General features: G+C 37.6%; 2 protein-coding genes and 1 pseudogene across 2 annotated transcripts in view; 1 reads left to right on the forward strand and 2 right to left on the reverse strand.

The window, feature by feature from the left end:
* Positions 1-1,060: 1,060 nt before the first annotated feature.
* Positions 1,061-5,212, reverse strand: LOC135710779 (serine/threonine-protein phosphatase 6 regulatory ankyrin repeat subunit B-like). Its single transcript, XM_065233440.1, has 2 exons — positions 5,100-5,212; positions 1,061-3,233 (listed from the first exon to the last, which is right to left on the reverse strand). The coding sequence occupies exons 1-2, from the start codon at positions 5,210-5,212 to the stop codon at positions 1,061-1,063; spliced, it is 2,286 nt and encodes a 761-aa protein (XP_065089512.1).
* Positions 5,213-5,915: 703 nt separating this feature from the next.
* LOC135710780 (uncharacterized) overlaps positions 5,916-23,990 on the reverse strand; it is a 49,477-nt gene continuing 31,402 nt past the window's right edge. Inside the window, exons 3-4 of the mRNA XM_065233441.1 lie at positions 6,245-9,578; positions 5,916-5,936 (exon numbers count right to left, since the gene is read on the reverse strand). Coding sequence (XP_065089513.1) covers positions 5,916-5,936; positions 6,245-9,568 — 3,345 coding nt within the window. The 5' untranslated portion in view covers positions 9,569-9,578. The remainder of the gene's footprint in view (positions 5,937-6,244; positions 9,579-23,990) is intronic.
* On the forward strand, positions 14,325-23,053 carry LOC135710781 (uncharacterized; annotated as a pseudogene).

A 23,990-nucleotide genomic window follows, 5' to 3' on the forward strand; every position in this document is an offset into this window, starting at 1 on the left:
CATGTTTTGGTGTAAAAATGCAATTGTCATCTGCTCCAGGTCCCCCCCCCCCCCCCCGGGGGCAATGTGGTCATCCCAGGAAAGGTCAATGTGGTCAATGATGCATTTAAAGTTTATCAAAAGTCTATTGACGAGAAACCATGAAGAAAGAGCTGTCGCACGGCATGTTTTGAGTGATTAAATGATCTGCCCGCATTCAGAACCCTCCACCAGAACCGATTCCAGAGAAATGGCCATATCTCGGTTGATTATTGGCCAATTTTAGTTCTTGGCATATGATTCGCTTTAGAAATGGTTCTTCTTTCGTTGTATTTACTAAAAATATATATATATATTTAACCAGCATCATATATAAAATTTCACCAACAATTTAGCAAGTTAGACAAGCCCTCCGGAAACCCGGAATATCTCCGGTATCCGGTGACCAGAATTATTTTCGTGGCTACATCAAAAAACAATATTAGTTTTCCAGTCAAATGCTCTTAGAAGATTTAAAATCGGATCATATTTGACGAAGTTACAACACTCCAAAGTTGACCAAAAATTTGCCTATCCTAGTTATTTTGAGTAATTTATTTTTAAAGGACAATATACAGCAAATAAGGAGCAATAACTTATCCTATATATGTTTTTTGAGCTTTTTAATCAGCCAGTATGTATGTTTACAGTGCCCTGTCCTTGTCATAAAGTGAAAATACCCACAGTTTACGAAGCAATGTTTCTTCTTGTATGGGAATTTTACTTTAATATAGCGACTACAGCTGCATTTAAAACGTATCATTCCTGAACAGAAAATAAGGAACATCACTTTTGTAATGGAGCATTTGCATGATTTAAAGTGTGCCTTATTTCAATATCTACGGAAATTTATCATGCCTATATGCACATTTCTTACGCATCGCAAAGATCATTGTATCAAATTTAATGGAGCGTTGTTTTATTTTGGGGGAACATTTGAAACATATTATGTCGCATCTACCTTTTTGCCAAAAAACTTCAATAAGGGAAAAAAAAAAACTAGTACTGAAAACAGAGTGCAAGCAACACTAGACCGAAACAGTCAAACGTTCGATGCGGAATGTGTGGCCCCTTTGTGAATCAACAGTTGGATCAACTGATCGTGTCCATTTTGAGCTGCATAATGAATAGCAGTCCATTGTTTTTCATCCACTGCATTCACGTCAGCATTATTTGATATCAAGAGTTCTGCAACGTTCTTATGACCATTCCGTGCTGCACTATGAAGTGGAGTTACACCGTCAATTGAACAAATGTGAATAGTGGATCCTCTGTCAATCAACAGTTGAATCAACTGGTCGTGTCCATTTTGAGCTGCATAATGAATAGCAGTCCATTGATTTTTATCCACTGCATTCACGTCAGCATTGTTTGATATCAAGAGTACTGCAACGTTCTTATGACCATTCCGTGCTGCACTATGAAGTGGAGTTACACCGTCAATTGAACAAATGTGAATAGTGGATCCTTTATCAATCAACAGTTGGATCAACTGATCGTGTCCATTATGAGCAGCTAAATTCAAAGGAGTCCATTGATTTTCATCCACTGCATTCACGTCAGCATTGTTTGATATCAAGAGTTCTGCAACGTTCTTGTGACCATTGAATGCTGCGGTATGCAGTGGAGTTCTACCGGTAATTGAACAAATGTTAATAGTGGATCCTTTATCAATCAACATTTGGATCAACTGATCGTGTCCATTATGAGCAGCTAAATTCAAAGGAGTCCATTGATTTTCATCCACTGCATTCACGTCAGCATTGTTTGATATCAAGAGTTCTGCAACGTTCTTATGACCATTAAATGCTGCGTTATGAAGTGGAGTTCTACCGGTAATTGAACAAATGTTAACAGTGGATCCTTTGTCAATCAACAATTGGATCAACTGATCGTGTCCGTTATGAGCAGCTAAATTCAAAGGAGTCCATTGTTTTTCATCCACTGCATTCACGTCAGCATTGTTTGATATCAAGAGTTCTGCAACGTTCTTGTGACCATTGAATGCTGCGGTATGCAGTGGAGTTCTACCGGTAGTTGAACAACCGTTAACAGTGCATCCTTTATTAATCAACAGTTGGATCAACTGATCGTGTCCATTTCGAGCTGCAAAATGAATAGCAGTCCATTGATCTTTATCCACTGCATTCACGTCTAAATTGTTTGATATCAAGAGCTCTGCAACGTTCTTGTGACCATTGAATGCTGCGCTATGAAGTGGACTTCTACCGGTAATTGAACAAATGTTAACAGTGGATCCTCTGTCAATCAACAGTTGGACCAACTGGTCGTGTCCATTTTGAGCTGCAGAATGAATAGCAGTCCATTGATCTTCATCCACTGCATTCACGTCAGCATTGTTTGATATCAAGAGCTCTGCGACGTTCTTATGACCATTGAATGCTGCGGTATGAAGTGGAGAATAACCGGTAGTTGAACAAGTGTTAACAGTGGATCCTTTGTCAATCAACAGTTGGATCAACTGATCGTGTCCAATTTCAGCTGCATAATAAAGAGCAGTCCTTTGATATTCATCCACTGCATTCACGTCAGCATTGTTTGATATCAAGAGTTCTGCAACGTTCTTATGACCAGTGAATGCTGCGATATGAAGTGGAGTATAACCGGTAGTTGCACAAGTGTTAACAGTAGATCCTTTGTCAATCAACAGTTGAATAAACTGGTCGTGTCCATTTTGAGTTGCATAATGAATAGCAGTCCATTGATCTTCATCCACTGCATTCACGTCAGCATTGTTTGATATCAAGAGTTCTGCAACGTTCTTATGACCATTGAATGCTGCGGTATGAAGTGGAGTATAACCGGTAGTTGAACAAGTGTTAACAGTGGATCCTTTGTCAATCAACAGTTGGATCAACTGATCGTGTCCATTTTGAGCTGCAAAATGAATAGCTGTCCATTGATTTTCATCTCCTGCATTCACGTCAGCATTGTTTGATATCAAGATTTTTGCAACGTTCTTATGACCATTGAATGCTGCGTTATAAAGCGGAGTTACACCGGTAATTGAACAAATGTTAACAGTGGATCCTTTATCAATCAACAGTTGGATCAACTGATCGTGTCCATTTTGAGCAGCTAAATTCAAAGGAGTCCATTGTTTTTCATCCACTGCATTCACGTCAGCATTGTTTGATATCAAGAGCTCTGCAACGTTCTTATGACCATTCCGTGCTGCGCTATGAAGTGGAGTTCTACCGGAGATTGAACAAATGTGAATAGTGGATCCTTTATCAATCAACAGTTGGATCAACTGATCGTGTCCATTTCGAGCTGCAAAATGTATAGCAGTCCATTGATTTTCATCCACTGCATTCACGTCAGCATTGTTTGATATCAAGAGCTCTGCAACGTTCTTATGACCATTCCGTGCTGCGCTATGAAGTGGAGTTACACCGGTAATTGAACAAATGTGAATAGTGGATCCTTTATCAATCAACATTTGGATCAACTGATCGTGTCCATTATGAGCAGCTAAATTCAAAGGAGTCCATTGTTTTTCATCCACTGCATTCACGTCAACATTGTTTGATATCAAGAGTTCTGCAACGTTCTTGTGACCATTGAATGCTGCGTTATGAAGTGGAGTTCTACCAGCAGTTGAACAAGTGTTAACAGTGGATCCTTTGTCAATCAACAGTTGGATCAACTGATCGTGTCCATTATGAGCAGCTAAATTCAAAGGAGTCCATTGATTTTCATCCACTGCATTCACGTCAGCATTGTTTAATATCAAGAGTTCTGCAACGTTCTTGTGACCATTGAATGCTGCGTTATGAAGTGGAGTTCTACCAGTAGTTGAACAAGTGTTAACAGTGGATCCTTTGTCAATCAACAGTTGGATCAACTGATCGTGTCCATTTCGAGCTGCAAAATGTATAGCAGTCCATTGATCTTCATCCACTGCATTCACGTCTAAATTGTTTGATATCAAGAGTTCTGCAACGTTCTTATGACCATTCCGTGCTGCGCTATGAAGTGGAGTTACACCGGTCGTTGAACAAGTGTTAACAGTGGATCCTTTGTCAATCAACAGTTGGATCAACTGATCGTGTCCATTTTGAGCTGCATAATAAAGAGCAGTCTTTTGTTTTTCATCCACTGAGTTCACGTCAGCTTTATTTTTTAATAAGAATTCACATATTTCAACAAACCCACGTTTCGCAGCAACCAATATCATATCCGTTAGGTTGTTTGTTGAGAATGATTTAAAATGTCCTTCTAAAGAGGAAATGATACTCAAACAGTCACACTCACATGCCCACAGTGCAATCTTCCAGTTTTTTTCACACAGATTATTTAAGATATTGAGATATGCCTGGTTTCCTTCCATCTTGGCCATAGACAATCTTCGAACAACAATATATGTAGACAAAATGTGTATGACAATTTCTCCTGACAACGTGAAAATGTTGTCGCATAGATATATTGCCACAAAGTATTCACTGTAAGACCGATGGCAAAAATCAACCTTCTGCTGGACTACATGAACCAGTTGTGATGAATCTGATTCCTGTTCGCATCGGTTTTTAAATTGATCGTGTATGTCTCTATAATATTGATTTTTAAACAATTCCTTACGTAATTCAATGTTTAGCAGCTCCATAGCTAACAACTGATGCTTCAAAATAAAATCACCCATCAACCAATCCAATTCAGCGTCGCTCAGATCAAATTTGGGCTTAAATTTTTCCATAAATTTCTTGTGAAAACTTCTTCTTATAAACTCTTTGTAAAGCTGTGCAATATTCATTTTTTCTTTAGTCAGATCAACGAGCTGATTGGTATTCTGTTTTTTCAATGAATGGTAATTTCTAAACTTTTCTAAATAAACCTCCGCCAGCATTTTTACCATGAGTGGCGCACCACAAATTTCGCCTAAATTTGAAGGGATATTTGATTTAAATGTGTTTAAAATATGTTTCGAGTAGCTTTCAAAGCAATGTTCATCTAGATCTGGTTCGTGCCACATCTTTCTGAAATAGTTGATTTGGTCTTCCACAATGAACGGCTCCAGAAACATAGATCTTACATTAAATTTACTCTCTAATAATACTTGCATATGTTTTCTGGCGCTGATGATGATTCGAATGCTCTTTTTCAACTTGAGTTGTTCCAGCATCTTAATCACCTTGTCGGTGTACTTGGAGTGGATCTCGTCGAAGCCATCCATCACTATAAGAATGGAGTAGCCTCTGTCATCCCTTTCATGTGGGGCATTTTCAATGAGATCGCAATTTCGCTCTGAAAGGATCACTTTGAGGACATTAAGCACCTTCAACTCTGAAATGTGTTCTACTTTTTCGAGCTCCATCACCAACTCGCCTAAATACACTAACAGTACATTAACGACATTTTGCTTCTGCACTTCAAAGGCTACAAACTGAAGCAAGCTAGTCTTCCCCATTCCGGGGTCTGCTAGAAGTACGATGATCTGATGGTCTTCAAATGTTTGCCCAAGCTCTTCAACAAACTGAGTGTCACTCATCTGTCGTGAAAGTTCTTCAATGTTGCCTTCCATACCTGGTTGGTTGTCTTTATTAAGGAGATTTTCAGCCAGACGCTGGTTCATCTCGGCCTCTTCCATACCTGTTTTCTCAACTTCAATGACATTTTCGTCATTGGTCGGTTTACTATATTTGTATATAATACGGCGATTGATGTAATATTTTTGCAATTGTTTTGCTTCCTTACCTTCAAGTTTATCGTTATCATTCTGAATTTCACTAAGACAGTTTAGTACATCACTTTTTTTCAACATTGCCTTCATTTTATTCTTTTTAGGTTTATTGAGTTGGTCAAATTTTAATATCAGATCTCTAAATATCAGATCGATTTCTCTCAATTTTCTGAGAATTTCTGGACAGATCCACGATTTACACCACGTCCACAGCTCGCTTTCAATAATTGGATACAAATCATTTGGTTGACTCACCAATAGAGAAAAGTCGTTGAAGAATGCCACAATTTCCTCCTCACTAAAATAACGTGGCAAATGTTTCACCCTTGAGTTTCTTAGTAAAAAGTTATTCACTGTTATTGTCTTCTTCATATCAAGCTTATCTTTTTCCAGATCTTTAAACAACTTGGCAACATTGAATTGTTCGCTTTCCGAGTTGAAGCTATCTAAAAAACTGCATTGCTTCTTTTTTATTGTTAAAACGTCTTTCAGAGGAGTACTATAGGTTTCTAAAATGTTACTGACGGTTCCATTGTCGAAAAGCTCTATGATTGCCTTTTTAATGTTTTCGAAATCTTTGTTGATAAAACTGCTCAACTCCTTAATAGCTTTTTCGGTTGGATCCAGTTTCAGGTGTCGGGCCTTGGATCCAGGAAATCGTAGGATTTCATCTACTTCTACCTCAACAGTCCTCACCCAATCAACATTGGAGATGTTTAAATCCTTATTAGTAAATATATAGAACTGCTTTTTGTATTGGTCTTTCTTAAAGTTTTCAACAACTTTCAAATAGGATTCCAGGTACTTGTAAATACTGAAGTCTCCGTTGTGTTGATCTTTTTCCACGGTCGGAAATAGTGCATTTAAATCGATAACATTTACCTTGCCATCTTTGGTAACGGCGTGCTTCACCTGGATGAAGTGTGACACCTCACGTCCATCGTCAATGATCACTACGTCATCATACTTGTCGGCTTTTGACATTTCATATGCCAATCTGACATTGAAACTGTCTCTCCGCATCCGTAGAAAAAAGGTGACTGCAACTTGTTTTTGATATACTTCGCCGTGGTAGCCTGATTGGATTTTTCTTTCATATGTTCCGTCTTGTAATAGGTTCGGCATTTTCAATTGTTTTTCATCCGCTGCATTCACGTCAGCTTTATTCTTTGATAATAATTCATATATTTCAACAAACCCACTTTCCGCAGCAACCAGTATCATATCCGTTAGGTTGCTTGTTGAGAATGATTTAAAATGTCCTTCTAAAGAGGAAATGATACTCAAACAGTCACACTCACATGCCCACAGTGCAATCTTCCAGTTTTTTTTACACAGATTATTTAAGATATTGAGATATGCCTGGTTTCCTTCCATCTTGGTCATAGACAATCTTCGAACAACAGTATATCTAGACCAAATGCGTCTGACAATTTTTCCTGACAACGTAAAAATGTTGTCGCATAGATATTTTGCCACAAAGTATTCACTGTAAGACCGATGGCAAAAATTAACCTTCTGCTGGACTACATGAACCAGTTGTGATGAATCTGATTCCTGTTTGCATCGTTTTTTAAATTGATCGTGTATTACTTTATAATATTGATTTTTTAATAAGTCCATACGTACTTCAATATTTAGCAGTTCCATAGCTAACAACTGATGCTTCAAAATAAAATCACCCATCAACCAATCCAATTCAGCGTCGCTCAGAGCAAATTTGGGCTTAAATTTTTCCATAAATTTCTTGTGAAAACATCTTCTTATAAACTGTTCGTATAGCTGTGCAATATTCATTTTTTCTTTAGTCAGATCAACGAGCTGATTGGTATTCTGTTTCTTCAATGAATGGTAATTTCTAAATTTTTCTAAATAAACCTCCGCCAGCATTTTCACCATGAGTGGCGCACCACAAATTTCGCCTAAATTTGAAGGGATATTTGATTTAAATGTGTTTAAAATATGTTTCGAGTAGCTTTCAAAGCAATGTTCATCTAGATCTGGTTCGTGCCACATCTTTCTGAAATAGTTGATTTGGTCTTCCACAATGAACGGCTCCAGAAACATAGATCTTACATTAAATTTACTCTCTAATAATACTTGCATATGTTTTCTGGCGCTGATGATGATTCGAATGCTCTTTTTCAACTTGAGTTGTTCCAGCATCTCAATCACCTTGTCAGTGTACTTGGAGTGGATCTCGTCGAAGCCATCCATCACTATAAGAATGGAATAGTCTCTGTCATCCCTTTCATGTGGGGCATTTTTAATGAGATCGCAATTTCGCTCTGAAAGGATCACTTTGAGCACATTATGCACCTGCAAATCTGAACTGTGTTCTACTTTTTCGAGCTCCATCACCAACTCGCTTAAATACACTAACAGTACATTAACGACATTTTGCTTCTGCACTTCAAAGGCTACAAACTGAAGCAAGCTAGTCTTCCCCATTCCGGGGTCTGCCAGAAGTACGATGATCTGATGGTCTTCAAATGTTTGCCCAAGCTCTTCAACAAACTGAGTGTCACTCATCTGTCGTGAAATTACTTCAATGTTGTCTTCCATACCTGGTTGGTTGTCTTTATTAAGGAGATTTTCAGCCAGACGCTGGTTCATCTCGGCCTCTTCCATACCTGTTTTCTCAACTTCAATGACATTTTCGTCATTGGTCGGTTTACTATATTTGTATATAATACGGCGATTGATGTAATATTTTTGCAATTGTTTTGATTCCTTACCTTCAAGTTTATCGTTATCATTCTGAATTTCACTAAGACAGTTTAGTACATCACTTTTTTTCAACATTGCCTTCATTTTATTCTTTTTAGGTTTATTGAGTTGGTCAAATTTTAATATCAGATCTCTAAATATCAGATCGATTTCTCTCAATTTTCTGAGAATTTCTGGACAGATCCACGATTTACACCACGTCCACAGCTCGCTTTCAATAATTGGATACAAATCATTTGGTTGACTCACCAATAGATAAAAGTCGTTGAAGAATGCCACAATTTCCTCCTCACTAAAATAACGTGGCAAATGTTTCACCCTTGAGTTTCTTAGTAAAAAGTTATTCACTGTTATTGTCTTCTTCATATCAAGCTTATCTTTTTCCAGAACTTTAAACAACTTGGCAACATTGAATTGTTCGCTTTCCGAGTTGAAGCTATCTAAAAAACTGCATTGCTTCTTTTTTATTGTTAAAACGTCTTTCAGAGGAGTACTATAGGTTTCTAAAATGTTACTGACGGTTCCATTGTTGAAAAGCTGTATGATTGCCTTTTTAAGGTTTTCGAAATCTTTGTTGATAAAATTACTCAACCCCTTAATAGCTTTTTCGGTTGGATCCAGTTTCAGGTGTCGGGCTTTGGATCCAGGAAATCGTAGGATTTCATCTACTTCTACCTCAACAGTCCTCACCCAATCAACATCGGAGATGTTTAAATCCTTATTAGTAAATATATAGAACTGCTTTTTGTATTGGTCTTTCTTAAAGTTTTCAACAACTTTCAAATAGGATTCCAGGTACTTGTAAATACTGAAGTCTCCGTTGTGTTGATCTTTTTCCACGGTCGGAAATAGTGCATTTAAATCGATAACATTTACCTTGCCATCTTTGGTAACGGTGTGCTTCACCTGGATGAAGTGTAAAACCTCACGTTCATCGTCAATGATCACTACGTCATCGTACTTGTCGGCTTTTGACACTTCATATGCCAATCTGACATTGAAACTGTCTCTCCGCATCCGTAGAAAAAAGGTGACTGCAACTTGTTTTTGATATACTTCGCCGTGGTAGCCTGATTGGATTTTTCTTTCATATGTTCCGTCTTGTAATAGGTTCGGCATTTTGAATCAACTGGGGAATAGAAGAGAAATGACGCATTAGCGAAAGTGACAAAGGTGCTACAGTACATCTTTTCACTTCAACAACAGTCCTGTAATGGAGCCGCCAAATGACTTCTCCGATTTGCATTAAAAGTGTTAAAACCTAAGTAGGGTTAACTACCCCATTTTCGGCCTATTAAGCACAACCCGCACTTAGTCTTTCTTAATCTAGCGCAGTTTAGCACCAAACGGAATGTTATTATTACTGATGGCTTCCAAATTTATTTGCCTTTCTGTACGCACCGTAAGATTTGATAAAGAGGAACCAATCGTTGAGATATTGTCAAAAGTCTTACACTGCTTCTTGACGCCAAACTCGGCCTACGGATTCTAAACTCGTTCTAACGCATTGAAACGCCATTGAAACGCAAATAAATTCACTTCGGCCTATCGGATGAAGATAAAAATTTATTCGGTCGGAGCGCTTCTTTTGTTTTTGGGAATAATGGGTGCAAACCTTCATATCACGCCTTCTGATTGACTTCGTTCGGTAGCTTATTAACTAAAGTATCGTACCAAACTCATAATTGACTTGTTAACTCAGAAATCATGGAATTATTTTGTGTTGTCTGCACGATAGGCCCGAAATGGGCGATTAGGCCGAAGTAGTTGTCTACCCTGTCTCAAAATCATTTTGCTGATTTTAATTTTTTTTTATTCATTCATTCCTTTTTTCATATAATTTATACTTATAAAATAAGGTTTAAGGCATTTTAAATATTTTTTTAAAAGCATTAATGCGTACCAAAATTAAAAATAAATTCATTTTCCATGTTTTTTCACTCTAAAAGATTCCATAGTTTTGAAAATTGAAAAAGCTTGCCTTTCTTAAAACCTTTTTTATTTGTTTTTTATAAACCGGGCAAGGAAATTTTGAGGTTACACTTCCATTACATTTTTACTTAAAATAAAATATAAACATTTTTTGGGAACAGAAAGACATTATTTTCTTCTGCAACTTTGTTTCAGACGTCATTTCGATCAGGAATGCCGTTTCCGCGTTACAGCTTTTAGAATAAATTAATGGATGCCATTTTGAAAGTTTTACATGAACAATACCAAAATAATACCACACAGGTATTCTTTTGATATCCAAATATCACTTTTAGTTACTGACAAAGTATTTTGCATGCAGTTTTTTCGTAGTACTCTTTGGTCCTGGTCCTATCGAATATGAACCTCGATCTAGAAAGGATCAGCATGTGGAATAGCGCTTCTTTTTCACTCTTTATCATTCATATGTAACCACATTGTTGACGTCACTTTCACTTCTCGCGTAAAAACTGATGAGGATGAAAGAGATAGTGTTTTCATCATGTTTAAATCACGAGCCAAATAGATCATCTCACGACCACATATATAACGAACTGTAAAGTCAAGTGATAGCACGCCCAACAATGCATTAGCTCCTAAATAACATTGACAGATTCTTTTAGTAGATTTTTTCTTTGCACCCCCATGGACATGTATGGATTCTTCCAGCTATTTCCAACACATAGTTCGATAAAAGAAGCTATTATCTAGCATCTAATACGGCAAATTCGGCAAGAAACGGATTTGTAGCCAAATTATTAATGAAAGAGAAAGTGGAAGAGGTGGATCGATCAATGTTACTTAGGACCTAATGCATTGTTCGGCTTGATAGTTTTTTCGAAGGGCCTATACGGTAAATGGATATGACTCATATTTGAATCCCGATTACTCAAATTCGCAAAAAAGTATAATGAATGAGTAAATGTTTTCTCAAATATGATTAAACGTCACTCAAACTCTACGAGTAAATTTTTGCGAGTTTGAGTGCACGGTACTCAAATATGAGTTAGTCTCATTTGCCGTGAAGTTTGTTTTGACGGGAGGATTGATTGCACGCTATTTTTAAACAACCCACATTTTAGTAGGATCTACTCATATCCGTCAAAAGTAGGGCTACCGAAAATTGAGCAAACTGACAAGATGACAAATGAATAAAATCGGTTGGATTCGGGTTGATGTTTTCTATTCGTCATCTTGTTAGTCTAAACTTTGTTTACTCAATTTCGTGTACCCTACTTTTGACAAATATGAGTAGATCCTTCTCAAATTTGGGTTGTTTAGAAATAGCGACGACCCCTCCTTTCACGCAAATATTAACATTTTTCCTGGGACTTTCCAGTGGAGTGAAAAGATAAGAAACTATCCACTTTGTTTCACGAAATTCGGGGTTTCCTATACACTGAGGCAAATAGACTTAAGAATTTCATAAGACTCGTTTTATGAACGACAAATATGAATTTCATAAGCGCGACTTATGAAAGATTTTCGTCTAACATAATGTAGCTCTTATACGCCTTTAGCTATTTCACTTTCTCAAGCGTTGAAAGACGAGTGGTCAACGCACGAGCTCCGTATTCTCAACGTCCATGGTTCGGTTCCAGTTTGCTCCGATTTATTATTTTTTTTTTCATTATTATTTTTCATAAGGCAAATCAATGAAATTCATACTGATTTCTTGTGGCTAAAATTCATAAGTGTTTCTTATGGAATTCTTACGTTCTTTTGCCTGCGTGTAGGAGTGAACAGTTGCAGAGTCGTCATCAACGCGAATGGTTGCACCAATACCAAAACAAAGTTATCAAATAAAGTTCGTGGGCCATAATTGAAAACAAGCATCAAAATTACGTCCCTAATGTTCGGTCCATAGATATAAAGCGCTGAAAGCGTTAAATCTTTTCAATTAGCAGGAAGAGTGAAAAGTGAGATATTCATTTATTATTCTAGCATGCTACAAAAAGGTCAGTCCTTTCAATTCATGAAATTATCTAGTTTTTTTATGACCACAGCTCTGTAAGTTTTCGTTAGTGCAATAATACGGCGCCTAGAAATCAAAAATTAAATAATTTTCGCTAAACTTTTTCTTTGAAAAAGAGTAATAAATGTTCAGAATCTGTCCCAAAAATTGGGCAATTCATTAACGGATTGCAATTTTACAGCAGATGTGGTATTAGTGTTTCATAACTTTTGTGTATTATTGCTGAATAGATGAGTTATTTGCTTGATAGGCCGAAGTGAGAGGCTAGGCTGACATTACATCCCGTAACCCGAGCTTGCCCGTGTGGGAAAAATCGTTACATTTTGCATTTACTACTCACTCACACGCATCCCTAGCAGGAACCTTAAATTGGTATGGATGAGCCTGACGTAAGAGGTAAAATATAATACCAAAAAAATGTTCCCACAATACTATTCCAATATCAAATTATGATAGTGCAATACCAAAACAATACCACACAGGTATTTTATTGATATGCAAATACCAAGTATTTTGCATGCATTTTTTGATATTATTCTTTGGTATTTTACCTCTCATGTCATGCTTTCAGTCATACAAGTCATGGGCAGGTATCCCATTCAACAAGTGGTGGCGGGCTCATACGAAGGTTTCGTGATCGCCAAAATCAATGGAATCTATGTATGTAGTTGCTACGCACCCCCGAGATGGACAGTTGAGCAGTTCCACCAGATGCTAGATGGGCTCACCGGAGAGCTCATTGGACGGAGACCAGTCGTCATCGCAGGAGATTTCAATGCTTGGGCAGTGGATTGGGGGAGCAGGTGTACCAACGCAAGAGGGTATAGTCTGTTGGAAGCTCTGGCAAAGTTGAACGTCAGTCTGGCCAACTTAGGAACCATCAGCACCTTCCGCAAAGATGGTAGGGAATCCATTATCGACGTCACTTTCTGCAGTACGTCGCTAATGGTAAATATGAACTGGAGAGTGTGCGAAGAGTACACCCATAGTGACCATCATGCGATCCGGTACAGTATCGGCGAACGGACACCGGTGGAAATGCGGAGGACGAAAGTAAGCGAGCGGAAGTGGAAGACGAAAGCATTCAATAAGGATCTCTTCATCGAAGCTCTAAGGGTAGATAGCAGCGTCTCGGGTCTAAGCGCGAACGAGTTGACCGAATCATTAGTAAGGGCATATGACACAACTATGCCGAGAAAACTAAAGCCAACGAACAAGCGGCATCCAGCTTACTAGTGGAACAAGGAAATTAGCATCCTCCGTGCTAGTTGTCTTCCAGCCATAAGGCGCGTTCAGAGAGCAAGAACGGAAGCAGACAGATGGAGCGCAGGGTGATGTTCCGAGAGGCCAGGGCTGCACTAAAACGAAAGATAAAGCTGAGCAAGTCAAACAGTTTCAAGGAGCTGTGCCGCGATGTTGATGCCAACCCCTGGGGCAACGCATACCGAGTCGCGATGGCAAAGATCAGAGGTCCAACGATGCCGGTTGAAATGTGTCCCAACAAGCTGAAAGTCATAGTGGAGGTACTTTTCGCACAGCATGAACCAACGACCTGGCCACTTACACCATATTGGCGATGAAGATGGAGACAACGTTGAACAAGTATCCAACGAGGAACTCCTAGCACGGATTGTCGGAGAGGCAGTTCGGATTCCGTAAAGGGAGAACGACAGTGGCTGCAATTCGCACAGTGGTCGAGAGAGCTGAGAAAGCTTCCAAACAGAAGCGGAGAGGAAATCGATACTGCACCGTGATTACGACTGATGTGAAGAATGCATTCAATAGCGCCAGCTGGGATGCCATCGCCAAGGCGCTCCATAGAATGAGGGTTCCAGACTACCTCTGCAGGATTCTAAGTAGTTACTTCCAGAATTGGGTCCTGGTCTACGCGACAGACACGGGGTAGAAATCGTTTAGAATCACGGTAGGATGTACAATGGCGTGCTGACGCTCAAGCTGCCCAAAGGAGTTGAGATCGTTGGCTTTGCGGACGATGTCGTCTTGACGGTAACCGGTGAGACGCTGGAAGAAGTGGAAATGCTGGCGACCGAGGCTATAGATACGATTGGTAACTGGATGCAAGGAGCGAAGCTGTAGATACACACTAAAAAAATATGAATATTACCGGTGACGCAAATCCAAAAATGAATCAATATAACATGACGCAACTTGAAAAATGACAGAATTTTATGTCCCATATGACCTAAATAAAACAAGCGACTTCAATATGAAACATTTACGTCATAACACTTACATTATTGCTGCTTCCCATTTAATTTTACATGAATGATATCAAACTTAAAACAAGCATATTTTTTTTCGGTGTGCGAAGACATAAATTTACACGTATCAACACATAAACAGGCGTCAGCGGCACCAACAGTTAAAGAGAATCAAAACGTCGTCGGTTGTGCGCGATTGAGCTGTAATTCGTAAAGTGTGGTAAATATGGTGATAATTTGCAAAATTTGTGGTATTTCTACTGAAAACACGGAATTTTATGTAAAACATGTTCGATTACATAAAAAAAACATCCATTTCGAGTGTGCGGTAGGAAATTGTGCGGTAGTGTTTAAGAAATTTCCGTGCTACGTTACGCATCTCCGTCAGCGTCATATTGGGCGCAAAAATGATTTTCAACTCGAGTGTCCACTTTTGACCTGCAGTTTCGAATCTGCAGAACTTAAAACAATGACCAAGCATGTGTCACGGCATATATCGGAAGGGCACCCGGTATTTTGCCCATTAAAATGCCGTACTAGCAAGCCATTTGCCACAGTCAACACCCTCAGGATACATAACATGTACTACCATCAAATAACAGCCCAGAAGCAGCCACCCCGCAATAACTATCCGCGTCCTGAAAACGAATTAGCTGCTTCTGAGAAGAACTCTGGGCTTCCGTTGATTACAGAAACCGACAATCATGAAGAAACCCTTGATGAACAATTAAGTGATGTGCAAAGAAGTATTGAAATGGTGTTTGGGACATTATTCTTGAAACTTATTTCGAAAAATCATGTCACTGACGTTGTGATTCAAGAGATTGTTGATTCCATGCAGGAAGCTGCTACGGTCGGAAAGCAATATTTACAGCTGAAATGCGAAAAAATTGCTGAAGAAATCAATCTTCCTCTGGACATGAAAGGAAAGATGAAACAGTTCATGTGTTTTAACAACTTGTTTGATCACCTCTTCGGAGAGGGAGGAAAGTTCCGTTCCTCGCACATTCGGAAAAAGTTTTATCAAAAGCACTTTTCATATATTTCTCCTACCCAAGTCCAACTCCACAGAAATAGTGATCATAATCCTTGTTTTTACTATTATGTTCCGATCTTAGACACTCTATCGGCAATGTTGAATGACAGCCAAATCTCTAACGCAGTATTCCGCGATAAGCATTTTGTTCCCGGATACATGACAGATTACACCGATGGTCTGAAATACAAAAACAGCAGATTCTTTAGCCAGAAAACTTTGAACTTGTTCATTTACCAAGACGCAGCTGAAGTAGTTGTGAATGCTATTGGGAACGCAGCAGGCCGTCATAAGCTTGAATGTGTATATATGGTTATAGGTAACCTAGACCCGCACTTACGTAACCTTACAGAAAATGTTCACTTAATTTTACTCTGCAAGGCAAAAGACTTTGCTTATTTTGGCACTGATAAAATCTTCAGGAGGCTGGTTGAAGACATTAAAACCCTTGATGAAACTGGCATTCTTGTACATGGAGGGGGGTATGAGGAGAGAATTTATGGTTCGGTGTTTACGACAATGAATGACAATTTAGGAGCCCACCAACTAGCAGGCCTGACCGAGAATTTTTCTAGAAGTTCATTCTTTTGTCGTTTTTGTTACATTCAGCATCAAGCCTTCCAAAATGACTGTTTTACTATTGCCGATCCAAGAACACCTCAATCAAATCGCCAGGACGTTGTCAAGATTAATAGCATACCATCTGAAATACCGTACCGTGGCGTCAAAGCAACATGCATCCTCTACGAACTGATTTACTTTCAAATGTTTTATTATGGGGCGCCACCTTGTATTGCCCATGATCTTTTTGAAGGATGGGCTAATAATGATATGTTTTTAATATTCCACCGTATGGCGAAAGAGAAGCTCGTCTCCGCCAATTTTTTGCAAGCAAGAATTAATAGCATTTGCAAACAACTGAAACTCAAAACTAAAATAGCTTTAGACTTCTCTAGAAAAATGAAAAATATCAAAGCTAAGGCTTGTGATACTTAGCACCTAATTCAAATTCTTCCATTCATATTCATCGACAAGGCAATAGACTTCAATATCCCATTAATGTCAATGCTACTCTTTATCAAACAGATAACTGATATTATTACATCCCCAGTGGTTTCAAAAGAACAAGTTCAGTTACTGTCCGCTCTAATAAGAGAATATCTCGAACTGAGGATGCAAGAATTTGATGTACCCTTAAGACCAAAGCAACATTTCACCTCTCATTATCCTCAACTCATACTTTGGTTGGGACCATTAATGTCCTATTGCACGCTTTTCTGCGAGCGAAAGCATTGCTTTTTCAAAAGAGCGTTGAGAAGTACGCTGAACTTCAAAAACGTTGTTAAGTTTTGCAGCGAACAGCATCAATACTATCAGGGCTTGCTTAGTATGAAAAACGTTCGATTCAATCTAGATTTTTTAGTTATAAAGTTCTTGGAATCGTCTGATTATTTGCCACTAGCGATAAAGAATCAGTTGTACGAATACAAGCTATTGGACCAACAAAATGTTTATGCCGAAGAAGCTGCCTATTGCGGATATAGCTACAAAAAAGGACAATATCAGGCATAATATTTGATAACGGCACAAAAGCATTTGTAAACAAACTTTCTAAGGCCCTTTACACGTGAACGAAAGTACGCCCACGCAAACCAACAACATCATCAGATAGGGGCAACTATCACCTTTCCGAAAGTGATATTGGTTTGCGTGGGCGTACTTTGGTTCGCGTGTAAAGGGCCTTAGAAAGTTTGTTTACAAATGCTTTTGTGCCGTTATCAAATGTTATGCCTGATATGTTTTTCTAAACCATGACAAGTATGGAGAGTATTTCTTTGTCCTGGAAATTCAACTTTTGATATACGAAAAGGAAAGGAACAATATTTTCATCTACGGCAACCGTAAGGCTGTTTTGAACATCCACGAACGAGGACTACTACTGATTCATAAGGAATGTTTGATGGCAGAGGCCATTAATATCAAAGAACTAATTGATCGAGCTCCATTGGATTTTTATAACGAAACTAACAAAGATTATTTGTTCATCAAGCATTCAATTCCATTCATAAACTGATCATAACAAAAGACAAACATGGATTCTCTGATAGTGTTCAGAATTTGCGACTCGACACGATTACACCGTTTTGCAATACCAGCATTTGGAATCACAACAAGTTTGCTGGAGGAAGGTAAGCAAACATTTTTGATATATTATATATAAATAATAAATAATAATTTATTATGGGATTCCAGGCTCAGCAACGCTGGGTAAAACCGTAACACAAATAGTAACTGAACATGATGGATGCCGCATAACTTCTGACTTGGTGCTCCAAATATTCAAAGACAAGCTGCTGATGCTATTGGAACCGAACGAAATGTGGGTGGCGATTGAAACGTTGAATCCTCCGTATGATGGAACCAATTTGCAGTCTGATGGTATGTAAATTTTTGTTCTGTTCATTTTTATTTTTATTTTTTGTTATACGTACATATAAAATACAGTAAACTCTCTCTCTCTAACTCGATGGAAACCTAGGCTACTTAAACCACTGTTTCCATATTAATTTCTGAAATTTGATTCCATAACACGTAATCCTTCCTTCAATACCGAGATAGGGAAGCTGACTGTAAATTGATTGAACGTTGTGTTCACATTTAGGCGTCTTGTTGGCTTCATTGGTACACTTTGATCACATGTGATGAGGTTTTAGAGCATCCAAAATTGAAAATTTCTTACCGTTAAACAGTTAAGCATCTAATTTACAGTACCGTAAAACGTAGGAGTGCCAGACACATATGGTAAAATGATTTTTACTTTCGAGAAGAATAAGCGTCTTGAGTCGATACCTTGAGATTTTTCCTGGTCGTTCTAACATTCTATCCACAAAATGCACTAATCCTGACATTTGAGACCAGCACTTCATTGCTAGGATCACAGTAATTCGCTGCCATGAGTATTTTCTTCTACGATCACCGAGATGGTTTTTTTCTGAAATTAATTAAAATAGCTGCGAATGTTACACAAATAATCGAATACAATGTCATAATGCTTACCAGAATGGATATGTATATTCTCAATGAATTTCAGATTTAATACCACCGGAAAACCTGCTTTCAGAACATTTTTCGGAGTCTATTTTTGAGATTGTGGATTCGGATTGCATAATAACAAATATAAAACGCTAATCCGTCACTGTATTTTGTTGATCTGACAATGACAGATTGCAAACACGGCGGAAAAAAGTTATAACACACTGCGAATTAACTACCCAATTTTATGTAACTGAATCACAAATTAGAGTCTGTGTATCAGAATCACGCAAAGAGTGAAGCCAAATCTACCTATATTGATCCGTCAAAACGTCTACCTATCGTATGAAGTAAATGAACAGTACGGTACTATGAATGCTCAGTGAAAGATATTGCAATAATTAAAAAAGTATCAATGAAAATTTGATCACAAACCCACCGTAAGCTTTAGATTGTTATGCGCTATATTTGGAATTGATCATTATTATGTTGTGATATCCTGAATCGTTGAAATTGTAATTTACTACATCCGCAACGGCCCTTCTGGCTAGTTGCTACTGAATTGAGAGTAACAGTTTACCCTGCGAAATAAACTATCGAGATTAAAAATATTGCCTAATGTTTTTAGCCACAAGAAATCATCGGTATTAATTTCATTGGTTTGCCTTATGAACCATAATAATTATTGTTGAAAAACATTCGCTGCAGACAGGAATCGAGCCATGATGGTTATTTCACCCGGTCTGGACTACATGTCTGTCAGCATTTGGAAAAAAAAGCCAAATGTATATAATAAATTTTTCATTTAAAGTTTGCATTTGAATTTTCAGCTGACAAAAGATTAACTTTAATCGGCAGTTTTGTATTTATGGGTAATGATAACTCTTTTAACGTATAAAAATGGTACACATTATAGTGAATATTTGCAGATATGTGCTGGTTTTTAACCCATAAGTAGATAACTAACTCATTTTATCGTGTAGAAATCGTTAACACAGAGTAACTCACAACAACTCAAAACCACAGACAAACAAACATAACAAATTGAAAATTTCTCACTGTAAAACATCGTCGCTAAAACATTACCGCCATCTGTTGAGTACACTGTGGTGGGCACTATGCTGAACAGATGGCGGTAGTGTATAAACGTCAAACGCAAGGGAATTGACTATGCGCGCCACAGGTGGCGGTACTACCAACTACGATACTTTTAAATTGTCCGTTAAATGCTTGTTCTATGAACAACTTGCCAGCATTATGTCTGTTTGTCTGTTTCAAAACTGTCACAAATGTAAAGGCCTCCTTCCACTGCCCTCAACAGTGGACGTAATTTTTTAATCACCCCTTACTCAGAAAATTTGGTAAATTTTACCCATATTTGTAAGTATAGATTTACCCAAATTTGAATAAATTTTGGCATATCTGCCAAAAAGATACTGATATATTTATAAATCCAATATGCATAGATTTGGGTAAAATATTTACCATTATTTCAAGTTATTCTATGTAACCAAATTTGGGTACATACCATATTCTGAGATAGGAGACTAAATTATCAAATTCCTAGGTGAACTAGTCTACACGAAACGACAAAAGTACCTAAAAGTTAGTTTCATTCACCCATGTCGGAAGTTCCGTGAGCCAACTTAATTTTGAGTTAGCACGCTTGAAGTACACGCTTAAAACCAAGTCCCAATTTTCGTACACAATATTTGAATTTTTTTATGGGGAAGTAACCATCTCTCCAAAAAGTGCACATACCCAAAGAACGGGTTAAATTTTCTACTCAAAAATGAATCATTATTTCCCAGATTCGGCAGCGTTTCTTCGAGTAACCTATTTTATTGTTTCTCGAATACCTTTGCGTTTGTGGGTAACTTTTGCCCATTTGTGCATTAAAAACCGTTACCCATCGTTTGGGTAAGTGCAAATTTTGAAGAGATGGATTCTCCTCCATACAACATTCAAAAATTGGGTACGAAATGTGGTACCTCATTTTTAGCGTGTAGTTATCATTCGCTTGCACGTTTTAAGTTGTAGATCACTAACTCAATTTTAACTTGGCGCATTTGGCGCTTCAAAAACCATTGGGTTGTTTTGTTTTTCCGTGTTGGGCTAAACTCTCGTTTGTAAATTTTGACTTAATTGTTGCAAATGAGTAACTGTTTCTCCTTTTTCCTGTAACAAATGAGTTACAGTTACTCCTTTGTGAGTAACAGTTATTTATTTAATGGGTTAAATAAAACTCGTTTCCTGGTTTGATTTGCTTTTGATAAAAAAGGTGGAATTATACTCATTAATAGGTGCTTTCAAGACAGTGTGGAATGTTGTTTTTGACAGTTTAGTTTATTAACCCAAATAAGTATCAAACTATTTGTGTGTCATCAGATCTATCTTGTAAATTTTAAATTGGGTTAATCGATAACCCAGATTTGGGTAGTTCATTCATAGTGTGTTGTTTACATCTGACCGTTTTCAGCATTCTGATATTGTTTTATTATATAGTCAAACATGTATTTAAAAGGTTCTATTTAACTGTGATAAAAAATTATATGAAGACTATTACACATGTTTACTTACAGGTGACTCAGCATTCCGTCAACATCTCACCAGCAGCTTTCGAAACGAACAGACGACAGTTATGGATATCGATGCTTCTTTATTTCTTCAGCAAGTCGCTACTCCACCCAACATAATTTCCGTTCTTCCCACCTCAAGCAGAATACGTGATCAACAACAGCCTTCGTCACATGGAATATCAAAATCTCCACAGAACCAACGGACAGTTATACAGGAAAATATCAGTGATTCAGCTGTGCACGATAACGCCGCTTTTCGACCGGTCAGTGTGAATGATAAGGAAACTGACGAAGAGTCTTTTGGTGAACAGGATGAAAATTCAAATCCAAACAGCAGCGCAGAGAAAAGATCATTTGATGAAGTTAAAGTATTGAAAGGTTCCAAGAAACATGCTTCTTGTGAGATGAAATTCAATACATTTCAAGTGAATTGGACCAAGGTCAGTGACGGTATTCTTGATCATCTGCAGCAAATGCAAGATTTCCGCAACGAAAATTCAAGCCAACGTGTGCCTTCATCCCTACAGATTTCAAAGACTGACTTGAGTGGACTGGCGAATTCTGTAGTTGATCAGTTAAGAACAATTGACCATCGTATTCGAGCGGACGTCATGGAAAGTGCGGCACGGCAAATTATCAACAAGTTTCCTTGTCTGAACTTCGTAGACGACGACGGACTCGGGACAGGAACAGGTTATGTATGGTTGAAGCACAAAATGATAAACCGTAATACTTATCTGAACCGTTACAAAGCACCGAATCAACCAAAAGCTTCTACTACAGAAATCAGGCGATATTGGAATTTGCGAGCTGGAACAACAAAGGAATACTGGCAAAAATCAAGTCAAAATTGTTCCAAAGAAGTCCTCTCGATTCTTTCGAGTGACGAATGAATTTCTAGAAGCATCTCAATCGTATGTTCGATATCGCTTCGACGAGGATAAGCCACTGAAAGATGTTTTGACAAGCCTTCCAGTATTGAGACGAAGATGTCTTCTGAATTACCACTTTGAGAGTGCAACGGGCGTGACAGCGGGATCTTTGGAACAATACTTCACTGCCAAACGATCGAAAATCATCGATTTTTCGATGACAAATCGCAAAATTGGACGTTTGCATGCCAATGCTTCGGATTACGATATCTTCACATTCCTTTGTCGTTCGTTGGGAGAAAAAATTGATGATGTGATTATTTTGAAAGAAGTAATAGATATAAAGTGCAAAGATTTCATCAATTTATTTAATGAGTATAATATAATATTCCTTTCAGATGGGAACGAAGCTTGATGACATTGCAACCGACTGTTCAGGACCAGTACTCGTCGCCATAGGTAAGCTGTTTTTTTTTTACGTTTTAGAGTTGTTAGTGGATAGGTTCAAAACTAAAATATTGCTGTTCTATTTTACTTATTGTTACACTGGTTTTCTTTCAACTCATTTTGTATGAAATTAATGCAACATAGTTATTAAAATTCATATTTTCATCTTAATGTTTCAGACTGCGGAAACAACAAACGGGTGTTCTATGTGTTTGCCGAACAAGTACCCTTGAGCGAAGGAACTGAAAATGTTGTGGTCGCTGTTACGGACTTGATGTGTGTTCACTATGTACACAATTTTATGTACATGAAGCAAGTATCAAAATTCATGGAGTTCACTCAGGAATATTTTTTCAAAATTCTTCCGACAACTGGATCAAAATCAAGTGCTACGCGTAAGGGACAGCAGCAGCGAGTAGTTAAACGTATCATCGAGGCCATTGCTAATCAAATTCCTGAGAAGCAGTAGCATGAATGTATAGCCAGACATTACAGATGCCAAGCCTGATGATGGATGACGGAAACGAAATGATGTTATATTTAGAAGCAAGCCAGGCTTAAAATATCATTTTTTTATAGTTAGATATGCATAGAGAAAAAGATCAATATTACAACGATCAAATATCAAAATAAACAATGTATTTTTGAGCAAATTTGTTTTTTTTTTATATTGTTAGAAATACCTCACCAGCAATGCCAATTAATGCTAATAAGTGCAATAAAAAATACTAACGAATTACTATGATATTACAAGAAAAAAAAATATAATAGTTGCATAACTCAGTGTAAAAAATTTCGCTCATAATCCATGTTACTGGTCATTATTACAAATAACCTTAATCTTTTTAAGATTGTAATATTACGTTTCTGGTTTTAAGAAAACCATTGGATTAATCTACAAAAGTACATCTTAAGACTGCTGGGGTTCCTAGTGGAAAACCAATATAACAAAAGTGAAACTGTGTGTTTTGATTAACACAACCGATGAGAGTAACTCAAAGTTAAGCCAAATTTGACGCACAATTACAAATGGGTTGGTAAGACAGTAAAATTTTCATTGTTTTTCCTCAAGAATCTTCTCAAATATAAGGAAAGTCACCGAAAAGTTTACTCAGTCTAGGAGTAAACTGATGTACTGAGTGAAACCACTTTAAATTTTCTTCATATTCACTTTTTGAAATTTTTAGTTAAATTAGACTCAATTTTTGTCAAACTAGGTTCAATTACTCAGTTACCCTCAGTTATCGGTCGTGTAGAGTGTATACGAAAAGTTTTACACTGATAAAAATCTGATTTCCTTACGAGAAACCCCAATTATTAATGCACATGTAATTTTATGCGTTGAAGTAAAAAATTACGTCACATTTTAATTTTACATGATACAATCGTCAACGCGTAAAATTACA

This window comes from Ochlerotatus camptorhynchus, unplaced genomic scaffold (genome assembly GCF_037179485.1).
Source record: "Ochlerotatus camptorhynchus isolate MF236.1 unplaced genomic scaffold, CSIRO-AGI_Acam_v1.1 ptg000402l, whole genome shotgun sequence".
Lineage (NCBI taxonomy): Eukaryota > Metazoa > Arthropoda > Insecta > Diptera > Culicidae > Ochlerotatus > Ochlerotatus camptorhynchus.

What these genes read in the sequence shown, in the direction of transcription:
- LOC135710779 (XM_065233440.1), bottom strand. Translation starts at nt 5,212, where the DNA reads ATGGATGGCTTCGACGAGATCCACTCCAAGTACACCGACAAGGTGATT. An exon ending in ATCAGCGCCAGAAAACATAT is followed by an intron (nt 3,234 to 5,099) that starts GCAAGTATTATT and finishes AATCTCCGGTAG; the next exon opens with AACTCCACTTCATAGCGCAG.